Raw genomic sequence first — 21,286 nt, 5'->3', positions numbered from 1 at the left:
GCCGCAACGTCATCAGCCAGCGCCGAGCCTGCACTGGCGCTCACTCCCTCCCGGCGCGCTCCCGGGAGGCTCGCCAGAGGATGGCCGCTCCTAGTCCCTGGGACTCGGCGTCCGAGCCCAACGCCGCCCGGCTGCTGCTGGGCCACCTTGTGGGCTCTGGCGTGGTCACTCAGGTGTGTGGGGGTAGCGCTGCCGTCATCAAAGCGGTGCTCGAGGTGGCGACAGCATTTGGCTGTGAGGTGGCGGGAGTGCCGGTCGGGAGTGTTGACCAGTCTGCCCTGGATTCTTTGAAAGTAACTGATTAGATGGTGCTGGGAGTAGAAAATTTTGAATTTTTACAAACAAATTACCCAGGCCCGTTTGTGGGAGATAGAATGGTGTTACCCTATTGATACCGCCTCTAGACTGCAGTGTGTGGCGGGGTCAGGGAATAAAGCATTTATTTTCAACCGCTCTTATTTATGGGAAATACTGAGCCGTATTTGAGGCAGAAGAGGCTGACTGGAGAGCGCCAGGGCTATATCTTTTGGAGGCATCTTATAAACCCCCTTCCCAAAACCAAAAGTATTGGCGAAAAAGATACTGTATAAAAGACTTTGTAACGTGAATCAGGAAGGAATTATATTGAGGAAAGAAGAGTGATGTATTTTTTAAATTCTTTTATCGGTACATTTTAGGTATGAAGTACATTTACATTCATCATTAGGAACTTGTACCTTTACATGATGTATCTTTGATCTTATTTTTCCCCCATTTCCCTGCCCTCCCTTCAACCCCACCACCCCTCCCTATTTGCAAAGGCTCTGTTTCCAGTTATTTCTTATCTCAATTTTTTTTTTTTTTTTGGTATCGGGAATTGAACTCGGGACCTTGTGCTTTGGAGGCAGGCGGTGGAACCACTGAGCTAAATCACCGGCCCTCTTATCTCGTATTTTTTCCTTTCCCTTTCCCTTTTTTCCTTTCCCCTACCCCTTTAGACCTTTTCTTCCTATTTCACATTATCAATTATTCATTTTAATCCTTATTTACACTTTAAGCTTGAGTGATGTATGTTTTAAGTTGGGCAAGTAGAGCATGTTCTTAGGCTTGAGGGAAGCAGCCAGTAGAGGGTGAAATTGAACATGCGAGAGAATAATGGAATACCAGTGACAGAAGAGAATGAGGAAACAGAAAAGGCCATTGAGGTTGGGAAAAAGAAACTTTGATCTATAAAGATGAGATTGAGGAATTTCACTAAAAAGGAAACTGAGAAACGTTAAAAAGGTAAATTCTGCAGAAATGAGCAATACATAGGGCAGGGGATTTAGCTCAGTGGCACTGCGCCTGCCTTGAAAGTGCAAGGTACTGAGTTCAATCCCCGGTACAAAAAAAAAAAAAGAAGAAGAAGAAGAAAGGAAATAGAAAAAAAGAAAGAAAGAAATGAGCAATACAAACCTGATGAAAGACTTACGGGAAATATATAATTTCTTGTACTTGGAAGACTCGTTATAGACTTCTAATAACTTAAGGGATTATTTGTGGCACTGAGGATGGAATCCAGGGCCTTGGGCATGCTAGGCAAGCCCTCTACCACTGAGCTGCACCCCCAAACTCTTATCTTTTAAAGAAACTAAGATCTTAGAGCTCTGTTTTCTGACACATTATATTATCTCTTAAAAACTCTAGGGGCCGGCTGTTTAGCTCAGTGGTTCTGCCACCTGCCTTGCAAGAACAAGGACCCAAGATCAATCCCTGGTACCAAAAAACCCCACAAAACTGATAAGATACTTGAAAGATTTTAAACTTATTTTGAAGACCCGTTGTTTGCCTGACCTGGTGGCACTCATGTAATCACAGTTACTTGGGGAGCTGAAGCAGGAGGATCTCAAGTTTGAGCTTGGCCTGGTCAGTTTAGTGGAACCTTTTTATGGGTCAAAAGTTTGGTGTTTTTTTGTGGTTTTTTTGGTTTTTTGGGTACTGGGGATTGAACTCAGGATCTTGTGCTTGCAAGGCAGGTACGGTGCCACTGAGCTAAATCCCCAGCCCAAAGGTTTGTTTTTTTGAGATGGGGGTCTCGCTTTGTAGTGCAGGCTGGCCTTGAATGCAGTGTGTAGCCCAGACTCCTCTCAAACTCTCCAGCTCAGCCTCCCAAGTGCTAAGATTATAGGTGTTGACCACCACCCGAGGCTTCGGAACTCTGTTTAAGATTGGGGGGTGGGGAGGCTGGGCATATGACTCAGTGATGAAGCACTTACCCAGAATGCCCAAGCCCTGGGTTTAATTCCTATAGCAGCATTGAAGAAAAAAAAGTGAAAATAAAAGGAAAAAAATGGGAACAAAGCGTTTGTACATAGGGAGAGGAGAGGGTTTGAGAGGGGAATGGGATAAAATAAAATAAAATTTATTAAAGAGAAAAGGAAGGGGAAGGGCAAGGAGGAAGAGACACAGTTATGCTTAAAATTTTGATATATCCTCTTCTTGAAAACATAACTTGAAATTTTTCTGTTTCTTTTTTGTTTTGTTTTGTTTTTTGGTACCGGGGATCAAACTCATGACCTGTTGCTTGCAAGGCAGGTGGTGGAACCACTGAGCTAAATCCCCAGCCCTTGATTGGTTTTTTTTAATGGTATTTGGGGGAAGGTCTAATTATTTTGAATTCTTTATATAGTCTAGATAATAGTCCTCTCTGAAGAATAGCTGGCAGGTCCTGTAGGTTCTCTCTTTGTTGGCTATTTCCTTTGCTGTGCAGAAACTTTTTTCTTTTTTTTTGGTACAGGGATCGAACTTCGGTCCTTGCGCTTGCGAGCCAGGTGGAACCACTGAGCTAAATCCCAAGCCCCAATATGCAGAAACTTTTTAACTTGGTATGATCCCATTTGATGATTCTCGGTACTGTTTGTTTGTTTGTTTTGTTTTCCTTTGGTAGGGGGGGATCGAACTTAGGACCTTGTGCTTGTGAGGCTGGTGGTGGCACCACTGAGCTAAATCCCCGGCCATCAGTACTATTTCTTGAGCCCTTGGGGTATTGTTTGGAAAGTCCTTGCCTATGCCTATGACTTCAGTCAAGAGTTTTATGTATTTTGTTTGTTTTTGTTGGGGTTTTTTTGGTACCAGAGATCAAACTCGGGACCTTGTGCTTGTGAGGCAGGCACCAGAACCACTGAGCTAAATCCCCAGCCCTGAGTTTTATGTATTTTATCTTCCAGCAGATTGTTTCTGTTTTAACATCTAGATCTTAGATCTACTTTGATTTTAATTTAGTACCTGGTGAGATGTATGTATCTATATTCAATCTTTTGCATATAGATAGTTTTCCCAGCACCATTTTTTAAAGAGGCTACCTTTCTTCCAGTGTATGTTTTTGGCCCCCTTTTCAAAGATCAAATAGCTGAAAGTACCTGGGATTGTTTATTTCCTCTGTTCTAATCCATTGATTCACATGTCTGTCTTTTGTGCCAGTACCATGCTGTATTTAACACTGTAACTTTATAATGTAACTTCAAATCCGAGATTGTAACACCTTCTGCTTTGCTCTTGTTACCCAGAATTGCTTTTGTTATTCTGGATGTCTTTTGGTTCTATATGAATTTTATGATTGTTTTCTCTAGTTCAAAGAAGAATCCTGTTGGTATTTTGATTGGGATTGTGTTCAATCTATCAGTTTGGAAGTATGGCCATTTGACTATATTGGTTCTACCTATCCAGAACCAGGGGATAGCTTTCTATTTTCTGATGGACTCTTTGATCTCCTTTTTCAGAGTACTGTAGTTTTCATTGTAGAGGTCTTTCACTTCCTTGATTAGGTTAATTCCTTAGTATTTAATTTTTCTTGATACTGTTGTGAATGGTATTGTTTTCCTAATTTATTTCTCAGTGAGTTCATTATTGGTGTACAAAAACACTGTTGATTTTTGTGTTCATTGGGAGAATGATTTGGTGAAAGAAAGGTAGGGTTAACTGTATCTAGTATAACAAGGTATTTGCTTTAGTTTATGCCCCTAGAATTGCTTTAGAAGCCTTACATTCTGGATATTTTCTAGGAAGTTTGAGTGAATCGTAGTTTCAATCAAAGTTTCTTCTGCTGGAGTGTATAAGGATCTGGACCTACAAAAAAAAAAATCTTGGGCCGGGGATTTAGCTCGGTGGTTTTGCTGCCTGCTGCACAAGCGCAAGGACCTGAATTCAATCCTCGGTACCAAAAAAAAAAGAAATCTTTGAGTCTACTACCAGTTTCTCAGTCTGTGTGCCGCCCTCTTCTCCACCCCCTCCTCTATTTGAGAGCTTCTCCCTCCCTCTTCCTTTTCCTGTCTGTCATGTAGTAATGAGGATTGAGCCCAGGGCAGCCCTTTTAAAAATTAAAGTATTTATTTGCAGTACTGAGGATTGAACCAGGGCCTTCCCACTGAACTGCAATCCCTGGCCCTTTTTATTTTTATTAATTTTTGAGACAGGGTCTGAGTTAGTAAATTGCTCAGGCTGAACTTCTCTCTTTTTTTTTTCCAGTACCGGGGATTGAACTCAGGTCCTTAAGCTTGTGCAGCAGGCGGCGAAACCACTGAGCTAAATCCCTGGCCCTAAAAAAAAGAAAAAAAATCCCCAGCCCTCAGGCTGAACTTCTCTGTCAGCCTTCTAGAGTGCTGGGATTACAGGGCTGCACCACTACACCTGTCAAGAGCCTCTTCCCAACTCCTTTGCTATGCTGTCCCACCCTCCTTTGAAACAGAGTCTTACTGTATAACCTAGGCAGATCTTGAACTCATGGTACTTCTGCATCAGCCTTGCTAGTACTGAGATTACAGGGATGCAGCACCACACCTGGCCTGAAGGTTCTTGTGTTAAATATAAAGATCTTGAATTCCAGCTTCTTATTGTGCCTAACTACAGAGTAAATAAGAATGTCTTATATCCTAAATAGAATCCCTTTTCTTAGAATCCTTTCACTTTCAGACCCCTTTATTCCAGTAGCATGGAAAGTATATAATATATAGTATCAGTAACTGAAGGTGAGGATTTTTTTTGTATTCTCCAATTTCTGCTTTTTTTTTTTGTAATGTAGGACTAAGTCATAATCCTCAGTTGTAATTTTTATTTACTAGGGGAGTTTAGTTGCTCTTTCATTCCTGCTTTTTTGCTATTCTGTTCTTGAATATTCTTATTTTCACTCTGGTTTCATTTTCACTCAGCTAAGCATCATGACCCCATTGTGAATCCAACAGTTTACTAGTTTGCTAAACATGAAACTAAGAGTAGTGTGTACACATAGAAGGATAGAGATATATCAGATAGTGGGTGGCGTTACAGTGTGCTATGGAAGATGTTTTACTTTCTACCCAAGAGAACAAAAAGAAAAGTAATAGAGTGAGTCTGATATGATGGAAAGGAAGTGGATTACACGTGTTCTCACTTCCACTCTTACACATATTTGCTATCTAAGATATCTTGTGTTATCTACCTTAATAACATAGCTATTCTTTTAGTCACCTGAAACAGAATCCTTGGGACCAGTATTAACTCTGTGCATGCTGCCTGCCTCGAAAGCGCAAGGACCCGAGTTCGATCCCTGGTACCAAAAAACAAAAAAAAACCTTGGTGCACATGCATGCCTGCATGTGTGTATATGTGTACACATATGTGTGTTACTGAGGAATACTCTACCACTGAACTATATCCCCAGCCTTTATTTATTTACTTATTTTTTTGGTACCAAGGATTGAACTCAGGTCCTTACGCTTGCGGGGCAAGCAGCGGAACCACTGAGCTAAATCCCCGGCCCTTTTTTTATTTTTAATTGCTGCTGACCTAGTACATATTCTCATTATCTTGCCTGAAATACTATAGCAACCACCCATTTAAATATCCAACCTCCAGTCCATCTGTCCACTAGGTTTTTTGTTTATTTTATTTTGTTTTTAGGTTGGTTAGTTACAGCAGAGATTGCCAACCTTTTTGGCACTAGGGACCAGTTTCGTGTACTTCAATGTGGTTGCTAATTTTAAACATATTCTGTAAAATGTTAAGTTCAGGTGACATTTTGCAGCTAGCCAGTATTTCTCTGTGGATGACACAGTTCATAGACTCACATTCAGAAGTGATTTATTTGACCTGAGTAGTGAAACCAGAAAGCCATCCAGTCACGCCAGCCACTCTGTGCATATACCAACACAAATGCCCAATTTAGTTTTCCTGATATGTAGTCATTCAAAGACTTGATTAGTTCTGTGGCTATGATGTTGGTTGGCAACAAAAGCACACATAACATACCCTCATGCATGTCCTTCTGAAAGATATATCCCCCAAAGCAAGCATTATTGATTATTATTGTTGATAGATTCATCAACCTGGATTATGAAGAACGGTAACTCATTAATCCTCTCTAATGACTGTGCCTCTACATCCTCAGCTATTTCATCAGTCCATCTAGTTATGGTGCTAGCTGAAAGAGAATCACATGCCATCTTTGGAACTGCAGCCTCTTCTAAAAGTTCACGACATATGTCTTTAGCAGCAGCCAGAACCAACCCTTCACCAATTGTAAAGGACTTAGCTTTTGCAATGCGGTTAGGCACTAAGAATGTTGTTCTCCCAAAAGTGCAGACACATTTTGTGAAGTGGTGGCCTTCACTAATTGCTTCTACTCTTTGTGTTTGTGGTTTTTTCTTTTGAGAAACTCCAAAAGCTTATCTTTTAATGCAGAGTACTTGGTCTCTTATGTGGCAAAGACGTTTTGAAGGTTTCATGGCTTCCTTGGATAGCAGTCGCCACATATACAAAGTGGGCTTGGAGAATGTGAATCACCTGTGGCAATGAACCCATAATTTAAGTAGGGCTCTTGATATTTTCTTTTAAATGCAACTTTCGGGCCGGGGATTTAGCTCAGTGGTGCCGCCACCTGCCCCGCAAGTGCACGTACCTGAGTTCAATCCCCAGTACCAAAAATAAAAATAAATGCAACTTTCTTTTTGTTGGCAGTCTTTGAGTCTTCTACTGTCTTTTCTCCTTTTCTTTTCTTTTTTTGTACTGGGGATTGAACTCGGAACCTTGCGCTTATGCAGCAGGCCCCGGAACCACTGAGCTAAATCCCCGGCCCCTTTCCTCCTTTTCTAAGAAGCTTGCTAGTAACATTTATTTTTTTATTCATTTTGTCTAGGGCTAGCTTGTGGGCTTTAGGAAATAGTACCAATAGTCTTGTCTGTTTCTCACTTTTTAAACATTTAGACAGGAGATTTGTGACAATGACAGTTCTACAAAGAGGAAATATACATCATTACTGTTTTGCTCTATAGTTCATGTTCAAGGCCAGGGTTGGACATAATGTCATCTTTTATTCCTATGGGCATGCTATTCCAGTGTGCATAGAAACTTTCTACTTTCTACTTTCCCTGTTCATTTACCAATAGGAGATGTTAAACATATCGAAGAAAACAGCTTCTTGCTTTGTGAACTTCTCCAGACTACAGCAGACAACAAATATTCAAGCTGAAATCTATCAGGTAATTTATGCTGACCTTTTCACTTCATAACTTCTGCAGGGAAAAAAAACAAACAAACCTTACATTGGGATGTAGTTCAGCAGCAGTGCAGGTGCTTGGCATATGTGAGGTACTGGGTTCAATCCTCAGCTAAAATAGAACAAGCTAGGCATAGTGGTGCATGCCTGAACACCCAGCACTTGGGAGGCTAAGGCAAGAAGATCGCAGGTTTAAACCCAGCCTGGGCAATTTAGCAAGACCTAACATTAGCTGCAGGAGGACAATAACACTAAAATGAAAAGCTTTGGTAAATCACCTGGGCTTCTATATATATGTAAATCATCCTACCAATACAAGTCTTCACTGTGTGGTCTAGGATGACATCAAATTTGCAGCCCTCCTGCCTCAGCCTCCCTGAGTGCAAGAATTACAGGTATGGCCAGGTATGATGGTGCGTGCCTATAATCCTATAATCCTAGCATTTGGGTGTCTGAGGCAGGAATATACTTGTGAGTTTGAGGCCAATCTGGGCTCCATAGTGAGTTAAGGCCAGCCTGAGGCAGACCCCATCTCCAAAAAAGAAAAAGAAAAAGATTACAGGTGTGTACCACCATGCCTGGCTTCAGAGGGAGCCCCCCCACCCCCTTATTTGCTACTAGGGATTAAACCCAGGGCCTTCATTCACACTGATCTACATACTCAGCCCATTTTTTATTTTTTAATTTTTTTAGACAGGGTCTTACTAAGTTGGTAAGTTGCCCAGGCTGGGCTGGAAATTGTGATCATCCTGCCTCAGCCTCCCAGAGTGCCAGGATTGCAGTTATATGACACCACGCCTGACTGTGGAGAGCTTCTGTTGTAGTAAGGATTAATACCAACCTTCTCGTGCGTGCACCACTTAGTTAAATTGAGGCTCGATCTAGGACGAAAGTCACACCATGCCACAAGAAAGCAAAAGTAAAGATAGCTTTACTACAAGGTTAAGCAATAAGAATAGTAAAAAGAGGGGTCGGGGATTTAGCTCAGTGGGACCACGCCTGCTTCTCAAGTGCAAGGTTGTGAGTTCAATCCCCAGTACCAAAAAAAAAAGGAAGTATGACAGATAGAAGTAATACATCACCAGCCGGGGTATTGCCTCAACACCCAAAGACAACTAGGGGAGTCCCGAGAGGGCAGTTTATCAGGGTCCTGCTGGACAGAGAAGTCTTGCATGCAATTTTTTTGTTTTGTTTTGTTTGTTTGTTTGTTTTGGTACCAGGGATCAAACTCAGGACCTTGTGCTTGCAAGACAGGTGGTGGAACCACTGAGCTAAATCCCCAGCCCCATGCAATTTTAATATATCACCAGATAGGGTAGCATCTTGGCTCAACACCTGAAGACAACTGGGGAAATCCCAAGACAGCGGTTGGTCAGGGTCCTGCTGGACAGAATCCCTGCATGCAGTTCTAAGAGTCTTCCAAATTTCTCTTTTTCCTTGTTAGCTTATATAGCATGTTACCCAAAGGTGGCTTTATGGCAATGAAGCGTATGTATCTTAGGAGTCTGCTCTGGGATCAGGTTAGGAGCCCGGGCAGAGTCCTTGTACCAAATATTTCAGATTAAGGCGTTTATTCCCTCAAGGACAGACTCTGGGAGGGTAGCCAGTCCTCCTCCAGCCCAGCACATACAGAGGTCACACTTTGGTCACATGAATCTGAGTAACTCTTTTTATGTTCCCTTCAGCTTCTTAAACATGGAATTTGGATCCCATCAGTGCCCCATTCAGAACACACTATACTTGGGAAAATCAGCCCTCTCGGGCTTGCAGAGTGCTATTTGTTCTGGCTTGTCTAACCACTGTCCTGTTGCCTGTGCCCCAGGAACCTTGATTGTACAGGGTCTCCTGTCCTCCATAATGAACAAGACTGGGGCAGGGAAAACACAGCTAGTCAAAGCAAGCAACACAAGATGGGAGGAGAGCTGTGTAGCAGTGACACAGGGACCACTCCTGTGTAGGGGGAGCCCAAGGGTCCATTTTTATGAGCCTTTGGCCTTGGGATACTCTCTGAGTAAGCTGAATGTTACTACTTCTTTGTTGTTGTTTTTTCTTTTTTGGTACCGGGGATCGAACTCGGGTCCTGGAGCTTGTGAGGCAGGCGGCAGAACCACTGAGCTACATCCCCGGCCCCTGAACGTTACTACTTTTGTTGCTAATGTAGAAAAGCCTGGAAATTGAACTTCTGGAACTAGAAAAAGAAACAGCAGATATTGTTCATCCTTCCTATTTGGGTAAGTGGTTTTGTTAAGTGCATAATCATTGGAATTTCAACTTTTTCTTGGATTACCACCCAGCAAAATTTTGCTGTGCCATAGTTGTTCCAGGTATTGCCCCATAGCTTACAAAGTATTCTAGTTCTCTGCACAAATACAAGTCCTGTTGACTTGACTAGTGCAGATAGTCTGTAATATGATTGAACTGACTCCCATATTAGTCTATTTTCTGTTACTTTACCAAAATATCTGATGCTGGATAATGTATAAAGAAAAGAGGTTTAGTGAACGCATAGTTTGGAGAGGTGAGGGCATGGCATTCGCTGGCTCTGTTAAGGTAGATAGCATCACAGTGGTGAAGCACTTGGCAAGAGGGAGAGGGTATGTGGCAAGACAGGAAGCCAGAGAGTGATTCAAGGGTCAGGCTAACATTTTTTTTTAGTACCAGGGATTGAACTCAGGACTTTGCACTTGCAAGCCAGGTGCAGTGCTACTGAGATAAATCCCAGGACCACTCAGGCTAACTCTTTATAAAAACCCTCCCAAGAGAACTGACCAGGAACCAGAGTCCCAGAACTACATCTGTTTCTCCAAGGCAGTGCCCTCCTGACCTAATTACTTCCCACCAGCTCTCACCTCTCAGAGGTTCCACACTGCCTCCCAGCACCAACAGGGGGACCATGCTTCTGACACATGAGACCTGTAGGGATGCCGTCTGGCTTTATTTAAGCCATAGCTGCTCCTCGGAGTCCAGAGAACATGAAGACAAGGGGTGAAGAACTTTCCAGATGGAAGGAGATTAATGTGGCATGACAGTTTAAGCACCGTCTGATTATGGATTGTATATTCAGTCCAAAAAATTGCTTTTTTGCTATAAAGAACAGTATTGGGGGCGCCAGGGATTTAGCTCAGTGGTTTCGCCACCTGCTGCGCAAGTGCAAGGACCCAAGTTCAATCCCTGGTATCAAAAAAAAAAAAGAACAGTATTGGGACACTTTGACATTTAAATATGGGCTGCATTAAGTAGTGGTAATATTGTATCAATGTTAAATTTGGGGAGGGGAGAATTTCAGAATTTGATAATGTCCTATAGTTGCATATATTAGAGAATCCTCCTGTTCTTGGGAAAGACATGCTGAAGTTTTAAGAGTAAAAGATCTTGCTGTCTGCAACATAATCTCAAATGAATATTTTTGAGAACAAAAGGTAGGTTCATGTGCTTGTATGTGTGCTAGTGTACAGAGAGATCAGAAGGAAAAAAGGTCACTAAATGTTAACAATTGGTGCATCTAGGTGAAATATATATGGAAGTTTACAGAATATTTTAAAACCTTTTCTGTAAATTTGAATTTTTTCAAATTAAAATTTTATAGAAGGGGAAGTTGACAGCCATTAACTGAATTCTGAGAAGAATTCAGTGATAATCTCATGTGGTTTGCAAGTTACTGTTTCATTTTTTTTGTTTGTTTGTTTGAGACGGGATCTTGCTTTGTAATCCAGGCTGGCCTCACATTCACTGTGTAGCCTAGTTTGGCCTCAAACTGTTGATCCTCCTGCTTCAGCCTCAGTGCTGGGATTACAGGTGTGCCCCACCACACCCAGCTGATTTACTTTTTTTTTTTTGGTACCAGGGATGAACTTGGGTCCTTGTGCTTGCGCAGCAGGTGGCGAAACCACTGAGCTAAATCTCCGGCCCTGATTTACTTTTTAATGTTCGTATGTAGGATATTAGAGGAAGGATAGAAAAAGAGACCTTATGTGAAGAATGTGGCTGTGGCTATTAAAACTGAGTAAGAGGGCTGGGTATTTAGCTCAGTGGTTTTGTCGCCTGCCTTCCAAGCTCAAGGTCCCGAGTTCAATCCCCAGTACCAAGGGGGAAAAAAACAAAGTGAGTAAGAGCTGGGCCTGGTGGTGCATACCTACAACCCCAGCACTCAGCAGGTTGAAGCACCGAAATTGCCACACATTCCAGGCCATCCTGGGCTATATAGTGAAGCCCTTTCTCAAAAACAATTTAGCTCTATATTTGTTTGTCAGTGGGAAAAGTAAGAGAAAGTAGTTGAAATTTGTATTGGTAATTAGAGGTAGCAATGAGGAAAAGGGGAGAGATTTAGAAGGGAAATTGTGGGTTCTCTTTTTCTTAGATGTGGTCTTGCTATATTGCTCAGACTGGTCTTGAACTCCTTCTCTGAAGGGGTCCTCCTGCCTCAGTTTTCTGAGTGCTGGGATTGCAGGCCTTGGACTTGGCCTGGAAGTGCTGTACTTGGCCTTGGATTAAGTTGTAACATTGTTATTACTAAACCCAAGAAGAAAGCATTGGTGATTCCAAACTTACTTGTCCTGTCTCAAACTGTAACTACTATTTCTTGTTTGTGTAGCTGAGAAGTGTCACACCCTGCAAAGCATGAACAGTCATCTGGAAGCAGTGCTAAAAAAGAAGAGGTCTCTCAGGCAAAGGCTGTTGAAGCCCATGTGCCAGGAAAACTTACCTATGGAAGCGATATATCACAGGTTAACCTAAGTAGTGGGAATGAGCAATTCTGCATGTTTTCTGAGGGTAGTTTTTTGTTTAGACTGACAGTAATTTATACCATTATTAATGAAACAACGTATTGCTGATTATATTTGTTAACATGGGGGCCAGGGATTTAGCTCAGTGGTTCTGCTGCCTGCCTCACAAGCGAAAGGACCTGAGTTTGATCCCCGGTACCAAAAAAAAAAAAAAAAAAAAAAAATCAGTACATTTGTTAACATTATTAACGTTAATACATTAAACCAGGAAAAAAAAAAAAAAGGGCCAGGGATTTAGCTCAGTGGTTCTGCCACCTGCCTCGCAAGTGCAAGGTCCTGAGTTTGATCACCGGTTCCAAAAAAAAAAACCAGAAAAAAGAAATCCTTTGCTTTTAAAGAATTGTAGATAATGGTGAAAAGAAAGGACTTCATTTGCCCACAGTGTGTTGGGAATTATATATTATAGCTTTAATGAAAAAAACCAGATCCATAGAATGGGATGATTTCTGATGCTCTCTTCTTCATAGAAGTATTACACAGATCAAATTGAAGCTTCAAGATTTTTTTTTTTTTTGAGACAGAGTCTTGCTATGTAGTCCAGGCTGGCCTTGAACTCACTGTCTAGTCCAAGCTGGCCTTGAACTCACAGAGATCCTCCTGCCACAGCCTCCTGAGTACTGGGATTACAGGAGTGGACCACCATGTTTGGTTCTTTATTTTTCTAAATTTTTTTTTCCAGTACCAGGAATCAAACTCAGGATGTTGCACTTGTGAGGCAGGCACAGTGCCACTGAGCTAAATCCCCAGCCCCTGGCTCTTTATTTTTGAGACAAAGTCTTGCTGTGTTGCCCAGGTTGCCTTGAACTCATGATTCTCCTGTCTCAGCCTCCTGAGTCACTGGGATTTGTAGTAAAATAATAATATAAGCCTTGTTCTTTTGGCTATATTCAATATCTAACCATTAATATATGTACAGTATTGTATACTTCAGGAAAGAACTGAGGGCCTGTTGTGGCACCACATGCCTATAATCCTAGCACTCCTGCCTAAGGGAGGAGAATCACTGCAAGTTCAAGGGCAGGCTGGGCTATGTAGTGAATTCAAGGCCAGTCTGAACTACAAAGTGAGACCCTGTCTCAAAAAACAAACAAAGAAAAACTGAGTAATGATGTTAAAGCATTTTCCAAATCCAAAGATTCAGTGTACCTTTATGTGAAGACTTTCAATGTAATATATTTACCTTATTGTCTTCATTATTTACTTAGAATAAATTTCAATGGAATGAGGTTTTATCTAGGAGAGTTCCTTATGAGAAAATTATTACCTTGAGGGTTATGTAGCGGGTTAGGTTGGATTCTAGATAAGATAATTAGTGTTGACTTTCTGTTTTTTCTTTTTCTTTCTCTTTCTATCTTTTTTGGATGATAAGTCTTGCTTAAATGAAAAGAAAAGACCTTTTGTTCTTTTGTTTTTGTGGTACTGGAGATTGAACCCGAGATCTTTGCACTGAGCTACTCCAGAAGTTTTTTATTTTTATTTTGAGACGGTCTCGCAAAATTTTTAAATTTCCCATGCTGGATTTAAACTTGTGATCCTCTTCCCTCAGCCTCTCAGAGTGCTGGGATGGTATTATAGACATTCAGAGAGAAGGATCTTGTTTTGTTGTTTTTTGGGGTTTTTTTGGTACCGGGGATCAAACTCGGATCCTTGTGCTAATCCCCGGCCCAGGATCTTGTTTTTTTAATCATTAATTTATCATTAATTTTTTAAAATTTCCTCTTTTTTTTTTTGTTTTTTTGGGGGTTTTTTTGTACTGGGGATTGAATTCTGGACCTTGTGCTTTCGAGGCAGGCCACTGAGCTAAATCCCCAGCCCTATTTTTTATTTTTTGAGACAGAGTCTTCACTGATTTGAACTCACTATGTAGCCCAGGGTGGGTTTGCATTCTTGGCAGTCCTTCTGCCTCAGCCTCCCAAATGCTAGGATTACAGGCTTGTGCCACTGTGCTCAGCCAATCATTGGTATTTCTATGAATGCAGGAAGATTGTTTTTGGCTCATTAGGTTGATTATAATTCTCTTATTTCAAATTAAAGAGTATTGATTAAAGGAAAAATAAACAAAAATATAAACCAAAAAATTTATTTTTTTGTCTCCATCTTTCAGATACATGGTACATTTACTACAGTTGGCTGTGACTTTTATTGAGAAATTGGAAACCCATCTTGAAACAATTAGAAATATCCCTCATTTAGATGAAAATATAAAGAAAATGGTGAGTAGTAATATAGCTATTTCAATTCTCTTATACTAGAATCTCAGAATGTGTGATTGTCTTAGTTACTTTTCTTGTTGCTGAGACAAAATACTCAACACTCACAAGTTAAAGGTTTATTAAGGAAAAATTTATTAAGGAAAGGTTTATTTCAGCTCACAGTTTGAGAGGTTTCAGTTCATAGTCAGCTGGCTCCAAGGCAGAGTCAAAGGGACATCACAGAGGAGAAATAGTCTATAGCAAGCAGGCAGGAGACAATAAAGCAGCAAGCAACAGCAGCAGCAGCCTACCTCTCCCTTTTATACCTTCCAGGCTACCCACCTTTTGGATGCTGCCACCACACCCAGGGTGGGCCTTCTCATTATCCACACCCAGAGCTGTCCTAAACCAATTAGTGAGCTAATTTAGTAGTTGCACACCCTTGCTCCCAGCATCACACACCATAAATCCAGCCAGCTTCATAAAGCCCCACCTATGACCTCCTGAGGGTTTGGAGGGACATTTAGATACAAGCCATAATAGTGATCCACTCATTTAACTTTTTTTTTTTTTTTTGGTACCAGGGATCGAACTCAGGTCCTTGTGCTTGTGCAGCAGGCGACCAAACCACTGAGCTAAATACTTGGCTGAGGAACTTTTTAATAACTAAAATTATGAGCTAATTATTTTAAAAATCAGAAATGTTTTGTTAGCCAGGCACCATGGCACATGCCTAAATCCCAGCTATTCGGGAAGGTAAGAGGATTGCAGATTTGAGGACAGCCTGGGTAACCTGCCTTACCCTTCTGAGTGCTGAGTGTGTAGGCATGTATCCCCATGCCTGACCAAGAAATCATTTCAATAAATTTTTTTTTTTTGGTACCGGGGATTGAACTTGTGTCCTTGTGCTTGCACAGCAGGGAGCAAAACCACTGAGCTAAATCCCCGACCCTCAATAAATTTTTTTACTCCAAAATTTAGTAAAAATATGTTATCTTTGTTGTGCAAGGCTGTGCTCCATGTATTATAAAAGATAGATACCCCTGAATATCCTGCCCTCAGATTCTCAGTTTGGTGAGACAGCATTAAGATGGATCCTTTCTACTTTATAGGACTGTTTGCATAATAAGTGCAGCATATAATTATAAAGAAATGTGGCTGAGTGCCATAGTACACTCCTGTAATCCCAGCTACTTGGGAGGCTGAGGCAGGAGGATCACAAGTTCAAGTCCAGCCTGGACAAATTAGCAAGACTCTGTCTCGTAATAAAAATTTTAAAAGGTAGAGCACACCTGGGTTGAATCTTCAGTACTGGGAAAATTTTAAAATATCCATAAGGAGGGCTGAGGATTTAGCTCGGTGGCATTGCACCTGCCTTGCACATGCAAGGTCCTAAGTTTTTGTGTGTGTGTGTGTGTGTGTGTGTTTTCCTTAAATTCTTTTATCGGTACATTTTAGGTATATAATACATTTACATTTATCATTGGGAACTTGTACCTTTACATGATGTATCTTGGTTCTTATTTTTTCCCCATTCCCTGCCCTCCCTTCCCTATTTACAAAGACTTTGTTTCCATTTTTTCCATTTCTCATAATTTTTCCTTTCCCTTCTTTCCTTTCCCCTGCCCCTCCCACTACCCCTACCCCTTTGGACCTTTTCTTCCTATTTTGCATTATCAATTATTCATTCTAATCATTGGTACATTTTAGTTATACAATATAATGACATTCATCATTGGAAATTTGCACCTTTACATAGTCTCTTGGTTCTTATTTTTCCCCCTTCCCCTCCCCTCCCTTCAACCCCTCCATCCCTCCCTATTTACAAAGACTTTGTTTCGATTTTTTCATTTTCTCATTTTAATTCCATTCCCTTCTTTCCTTTCCCCTACCCCTCCCACTTCCCCTTCCCCTTCCCCTGTGCCTCTTTTCTTCCTATTTCACAATATCTATTATAAGGTCCTAAGTTTGATCCCTGGTACTGCAAAAAAAAAAAAAAAAAAAAAAAAATCTATTAGGAAAATCTATCCATTAAGAACAAAGAAGAGAGGGATTACTTTCAGTGTAGGGGGATTAGGAATAGAATAGAGTATAGGAAGAGTTCAAAAGGTATTATATAGGAATTAATGGAAAGCTAAATCTTGAAGAATTATGAAATTTGGCCTTGCATCAGAAGGACTATTTAGGGCCAAAGCAACAATGTGAGGAAGACATCAAAGTCAGAGTTAGGGGAGAAAATGGTATTTTGCTTTTGCTGTTGCCTAAAGGAATCAGGGCTAGTTTATGACATGTCTTAACAATCAGACCAAAAATTTTAGACTTTATTACAGTACTGAAAAGCCATTGAGTGTTTTATTCATTCATTCATTCATTTATTGATGGTATTGGAGATTCAACCTAGGAACTTCATACTGAGCTACATCCCTAGCCCTTTCTATTTTAAGACAGTGTCTTATTAAATCACTAAGTTACCCAGGCTGGGCTTGAATTTATGATCCTCCTGCCTAGCCTATCACAGTGCTGGGATTATAGATGTGCATCTTGCCCACCCATGTTTGAATGAATGATTGATTGTTTCATTGATTGATTTTTTTTTTTTTTTTTTTTTTAGTGAAGAGCACACAGTAGTAACTTGGTCAGAATTGTGCTGTAAATGTGTTGAAAATACCAAATAGGGTAGACTGAGCCTTGCTCTGTGTATGGGCAGAGAACATCTCATCTGGAAGTTTGTGAAAAATGCAGAATTACAGGGCTAGCTGGGCATGATGGCACACGCTTGTAATCCCAGCACTCAGTAGACTGAGTCAGGAGAATCACTGCAAGTTTAAGGGCAGCCTGAGCTACATAGAAAGTTCAAGACCAGGCTCAACTATATAATGAGACCGAATCTCAAAAAAACTAAAAAATAAAAAGAGAGAGAGAGAAAAAAAGAAAGGAAAGTAGACTAGCAGACTTTATTCTCTCCAATCTTCAAAATCAGAATATATAAAGAAATTCTTCAAGTGATTCCTGTATTAGCACATTTTAAAGTGTGATCTGCTCTGAATTAGAGAAATAGAGAAACCTGGAAACTAAATATTATCATCTATATTAAAAATTCACATAAAAGATACAGAAGCACAGGAAAACAAAGGATTATATGTATTTTTTTTTAATTTTTGAGGTCAGATTTCTAGATGTTGGATATTATTTGGGCAAGGGACCTACTCAAGCAATGTAGTTTTTAGCCTTGGTGATTTGAGGGTAGCAAGTAGGATTAAGTGTGCATTAACATGTTCCCGCCAGCTTGAACCATGTGTGATGGGACAGTCACACCAGTACCACTAATGGTTCAGAGCTGCGGGCCAGCGAGACAGCTAATTACAGCCCCATCGAGAATGTGTTTAAGAAATTATTGAGTTGGGGTTTTTTTGTTGTTGTTGTTGAGACAAAGTCTCACTATATAGTTCAGCCTGGCCTTGAACTCGAGGCGATCTGCCTTCTTTAGCGTCTGAGCGCTGGAATTACAGGCATACACCGCTGCACTGGGCTTGAGTTGACTTTGATATGTCTTGCACATGTTGTAAATGTTCAATCATTGTTGAGCTGAAGCTAAGTGGAGTTTGAGATATTGAATGTACATCCCGATGAAGATTATTGATAGACTTAAACATGGGACTACATTTTCGGAAGAACATTGGGTTTAATAACAGATTGAGGGTAAACTGCATTGAGTGGATGATTGAGGATAAAGGAGAAGTGAACTCACAGAAAGAAGATGTGTACTGTAGGAAGGGAGAGAGTGAAATTTCAAGGAGCTTTTGCAATAAGGGACTGGGAAAAGTTCAGGTATTAACTTTTGTTATTATAACCATTTGTGATGCGATGATATGAATTAACGACAGATAAAATTTCTCTGCTATTTTCTCTTTCTTTCAAATGTTACAGAGCAAGGCTTTAGCCAAGATGGATATTTTGGTGAATGAGACAGAGGAACTGGCAGAGAATATACTCAAGTGGAGAGAACAACAAAAGAAAGTTTCTTCTCAGATCCCCAAAATGTTAAGATGAAGAAAATTATGCTCATAAATATGACATAGTTATGAAGTCTGTTTCTGGTTGATTGTCACTTGGGTATATAGGCTTTGCTGCTACCAGTACTGAAAGAGCCCTGTTTTTATTGGAGTACCAAGATTCAGGATTCTATAGGACCAAACTTACTTTTCCTTTGTTTTTTATACATTCTTAATGTACTTTTCAGAAAGCTAATACAAATAAAATATAGCTGAATTGATTAACATAAATGAGTTAACCATTCCGCAGTTAGCAAATTATTTTATTATGTCCTTTTTTTTTTTAAGTCATCTTTCTAAATTGTCTTCTTCAGTCTGAAAGTGTCTATGGCAGTTATTCCTATGGAATTGTCATGATGTTCAGGAAAGAATAACATAGCAGGCTATTCTTGCAAAGGCCTACTGACAAGGCTGGTCCTTGGCTGATCCTTCTGGGAGCTCAGCTCTCAGGAGGGCTCCCTCCACTCTCACTAACAGGAGTGGCTCAGTGTGACTCAGCTGTTTGTATAATGTGGCTTATTCTGAACACTTACTTTCCTTGTGGGAGTTGAGAATTTTGATACATGCCAGTTATAAGGATCCTTTGGGACTAGTCCCTAGTAAAATCCTGGGGCTGTATCTCCAACAAGTTTCCCTGGTAGGTAACATTTTACGCATGTGGTCACAGTTCAGTTGCTAAAGGTGTGTGGCATGTCTTGTGTGATTCCACTGGCAAAGGACTTCTGCCTGGTTTTCCTCAGACTTTGTCCCATGAACCTTTTCTCTTTCCCCTTTTGATTTATGTGTGTGTTGTGTTTGTGTGTTTGTGGTGCTAGATCAAACCCAGGACCTTGTGCGTGTGCATGTGAAGCACCTGCTTTACCACTGTGCTACAGCCCATCCCTTGCCTTGTGTGTTGTGCTGTAATAGACCACGGTTATGAGTATGGTGATGTGCTGAGGCCTGTGAATCCTCATAGCAAGCCATGTTCTTGTACTCCCTAATGCATTGTTCCATTTGTGAGGGTGTTCACTGGCAGCCTTAGGAGCAGGCAAAGAAGAAAAGGAGAGCAAGGAAAAGGAACAACACATTATAGTAAATTTGTTGCTGTTTATCTTGTTAAATGCTCAGATATTTCACCTGAATTATTGTTCATATGATCGTTCATAGAATACTGATCATGTACTAACAAAGATATATTGATTTGTATCACAGCTATAACCACTTCTGGCTTATTTTGTTTTCAGACCAAGGATTCAGTTTTGCTTTAAATTGTGTTTTTTACACTGTTGCATTTGCTGCATCACAGGGGTCCACTGAGCCTTTTTTATCACAATCCTTAGCAAGAAGACTTCACATAATAGATGAGTAAAATAGATACTCTTAAGGAAGCAAGATTATTGCCAAAGAAACACCCTGCTAAAACAACAAGAATTGGGCCGGGGATTTAGCTCAGTGGTTCCACCACCTGCCTTGAAAGTGCAAGGTCCCGAGTTTGATTCCCAGTACCAAAAAAATAAAAAAGAATTATGTTTTCAAGTCTATATCACTAACTTTTACAGATGGGATCTAGAAGAGCAGTAGTAATATCTTGAACGTTATGTAGACTTTAGCAAAGGCCCTAGTTGTATTTCATCATAAGCCGGTTCACACCCAGCTTTTTTCCTGATGTGATTTCCTGTATATATTAGTGTGTGTGTATGTATACACGGTATTATGTGTCATATCACCTACTATGTTGCAAATATTGACATGTCTGGTTTTGTATATGTCTTTCTCAAAATATCAAAACAAACATGTAATTTTTAACTAAAACCTCTTGGCCCTAGTGTGAATCCCAAGTCATAGAAAGGGAAGATGCTATTTAGTTTGTGCAAGTGTGGGCATTCAGGCTATCTAACTCCTAAAAGCTTGAGAAAAAAATTGATTTAATGCTATTCTAGGATTGATAAGTGGTGATGAATTTTTTAAATTCAAATTTTTTTTTTTTTTTTTTGACACAGTCTCACTGTGTGACTCAGGCTGGCCATGAACTCACAGTGATCCTCCTGCCTCAGCCTCCCAAGTGCTGGGATTACAGGTGTGAACCACCACATTCAGCTTAAATTCAACCTTTAAACATGTGGCTACCAAGAACAGTTAGCTCTGGGGGGTGGATTAAAAAAAGAAACAAACTGGGCCAGGGATTTGGCTCAGTGGTTTCACCACCTGCTGCGAAAGCACAAGGACCCAAGTTCAATCCCCGGTACCAAAAAAAAAGAAACAAACTATATTATGTACATCTGTCAAACTCCCCAAGAAGATTATAAAATGTATGTACTGTAAATATGTACTAATAAATTTTTTAGAAAAATAATTAGCTCTGGAATGCATTTTTTCCTTCACATTAGGAGAGGTATATGAAATTAGCAAATTTATTTTTAACACATAATGATGTCAATTTGTTAGGACTGTTCTGGAGGGATTAAGATGCTGCCTGTTTTTTCTTATTTTACTCCTTTCTTTGACCTGTGACTGCCAGGTTAACCCCTGATTTTATCTTCTTAAACCTTCAATCAAGTCAGGAAGATAGTCTGAGAAATTCGATAATATAAAATTTTTCTGGATTTGTAAGATCAGTAATAGAGATATTAGTGACCTTTATTATTGTATTGCAAGATTTTTCCAAATGTCTGTAAAACAATTTATATAAAAGATGCATTTCACAATTTGGGGAATCCGCTTTGATAATTGAGTTTACAAAAAAATTTAGTAGAATTAGAAATAAACAGATCATAGAGTCCTTTTAATTTG

At 40.3% G+C, this 21,286-nt stretch overlaps 1 protein-coding gene across 1 annotated transcript; it reads left to right on the top strand.

Moving 5' to 3' along the window:
- Positions 1-5: 5 nt before the first annotated feature.
- Positions 6-20,849, top strand: Haus2 (HAUS augmin like complex subunit 2). Its single transcript, XM_004921157.4, is given in 7 exon segments — positions 6-173; positions 7,377-7,469; positions 9,648-9,717; positions 12,078-12,210; positions 14,375-14,483; positions 18,390-18,506; positions 18,508-20,849. Coding segments are annotated over 7 exon segments (672 nt in total). The 5' UTR covers positions 6-80; the 3' UTR covers positions 18,565-20,849.
- Positions 20,850-21,286: the final 437 nt, after the last annotated feature.

Source organism: Heterocephalus glaber, unplaced genomic scaffold (assembly GCF_053883595.1).
Source record: "Heterocephalus glaber isolate CG9 unplaced genomic scaffold, H.glaber_assembly_v1.0 deba00000809, whole genome shotgun sequence".
Classification (NCBI taxonomy): domain Eukaryota; kingdom Metazoa; phylum Chordata; class Mammalia; order Rodentia; family Bathyergidae; genus Heterocephalus; species Heterocephalus glaber.
This window is presented reverse-complemented; position numbering and strand designations above follow the sequence as displayed.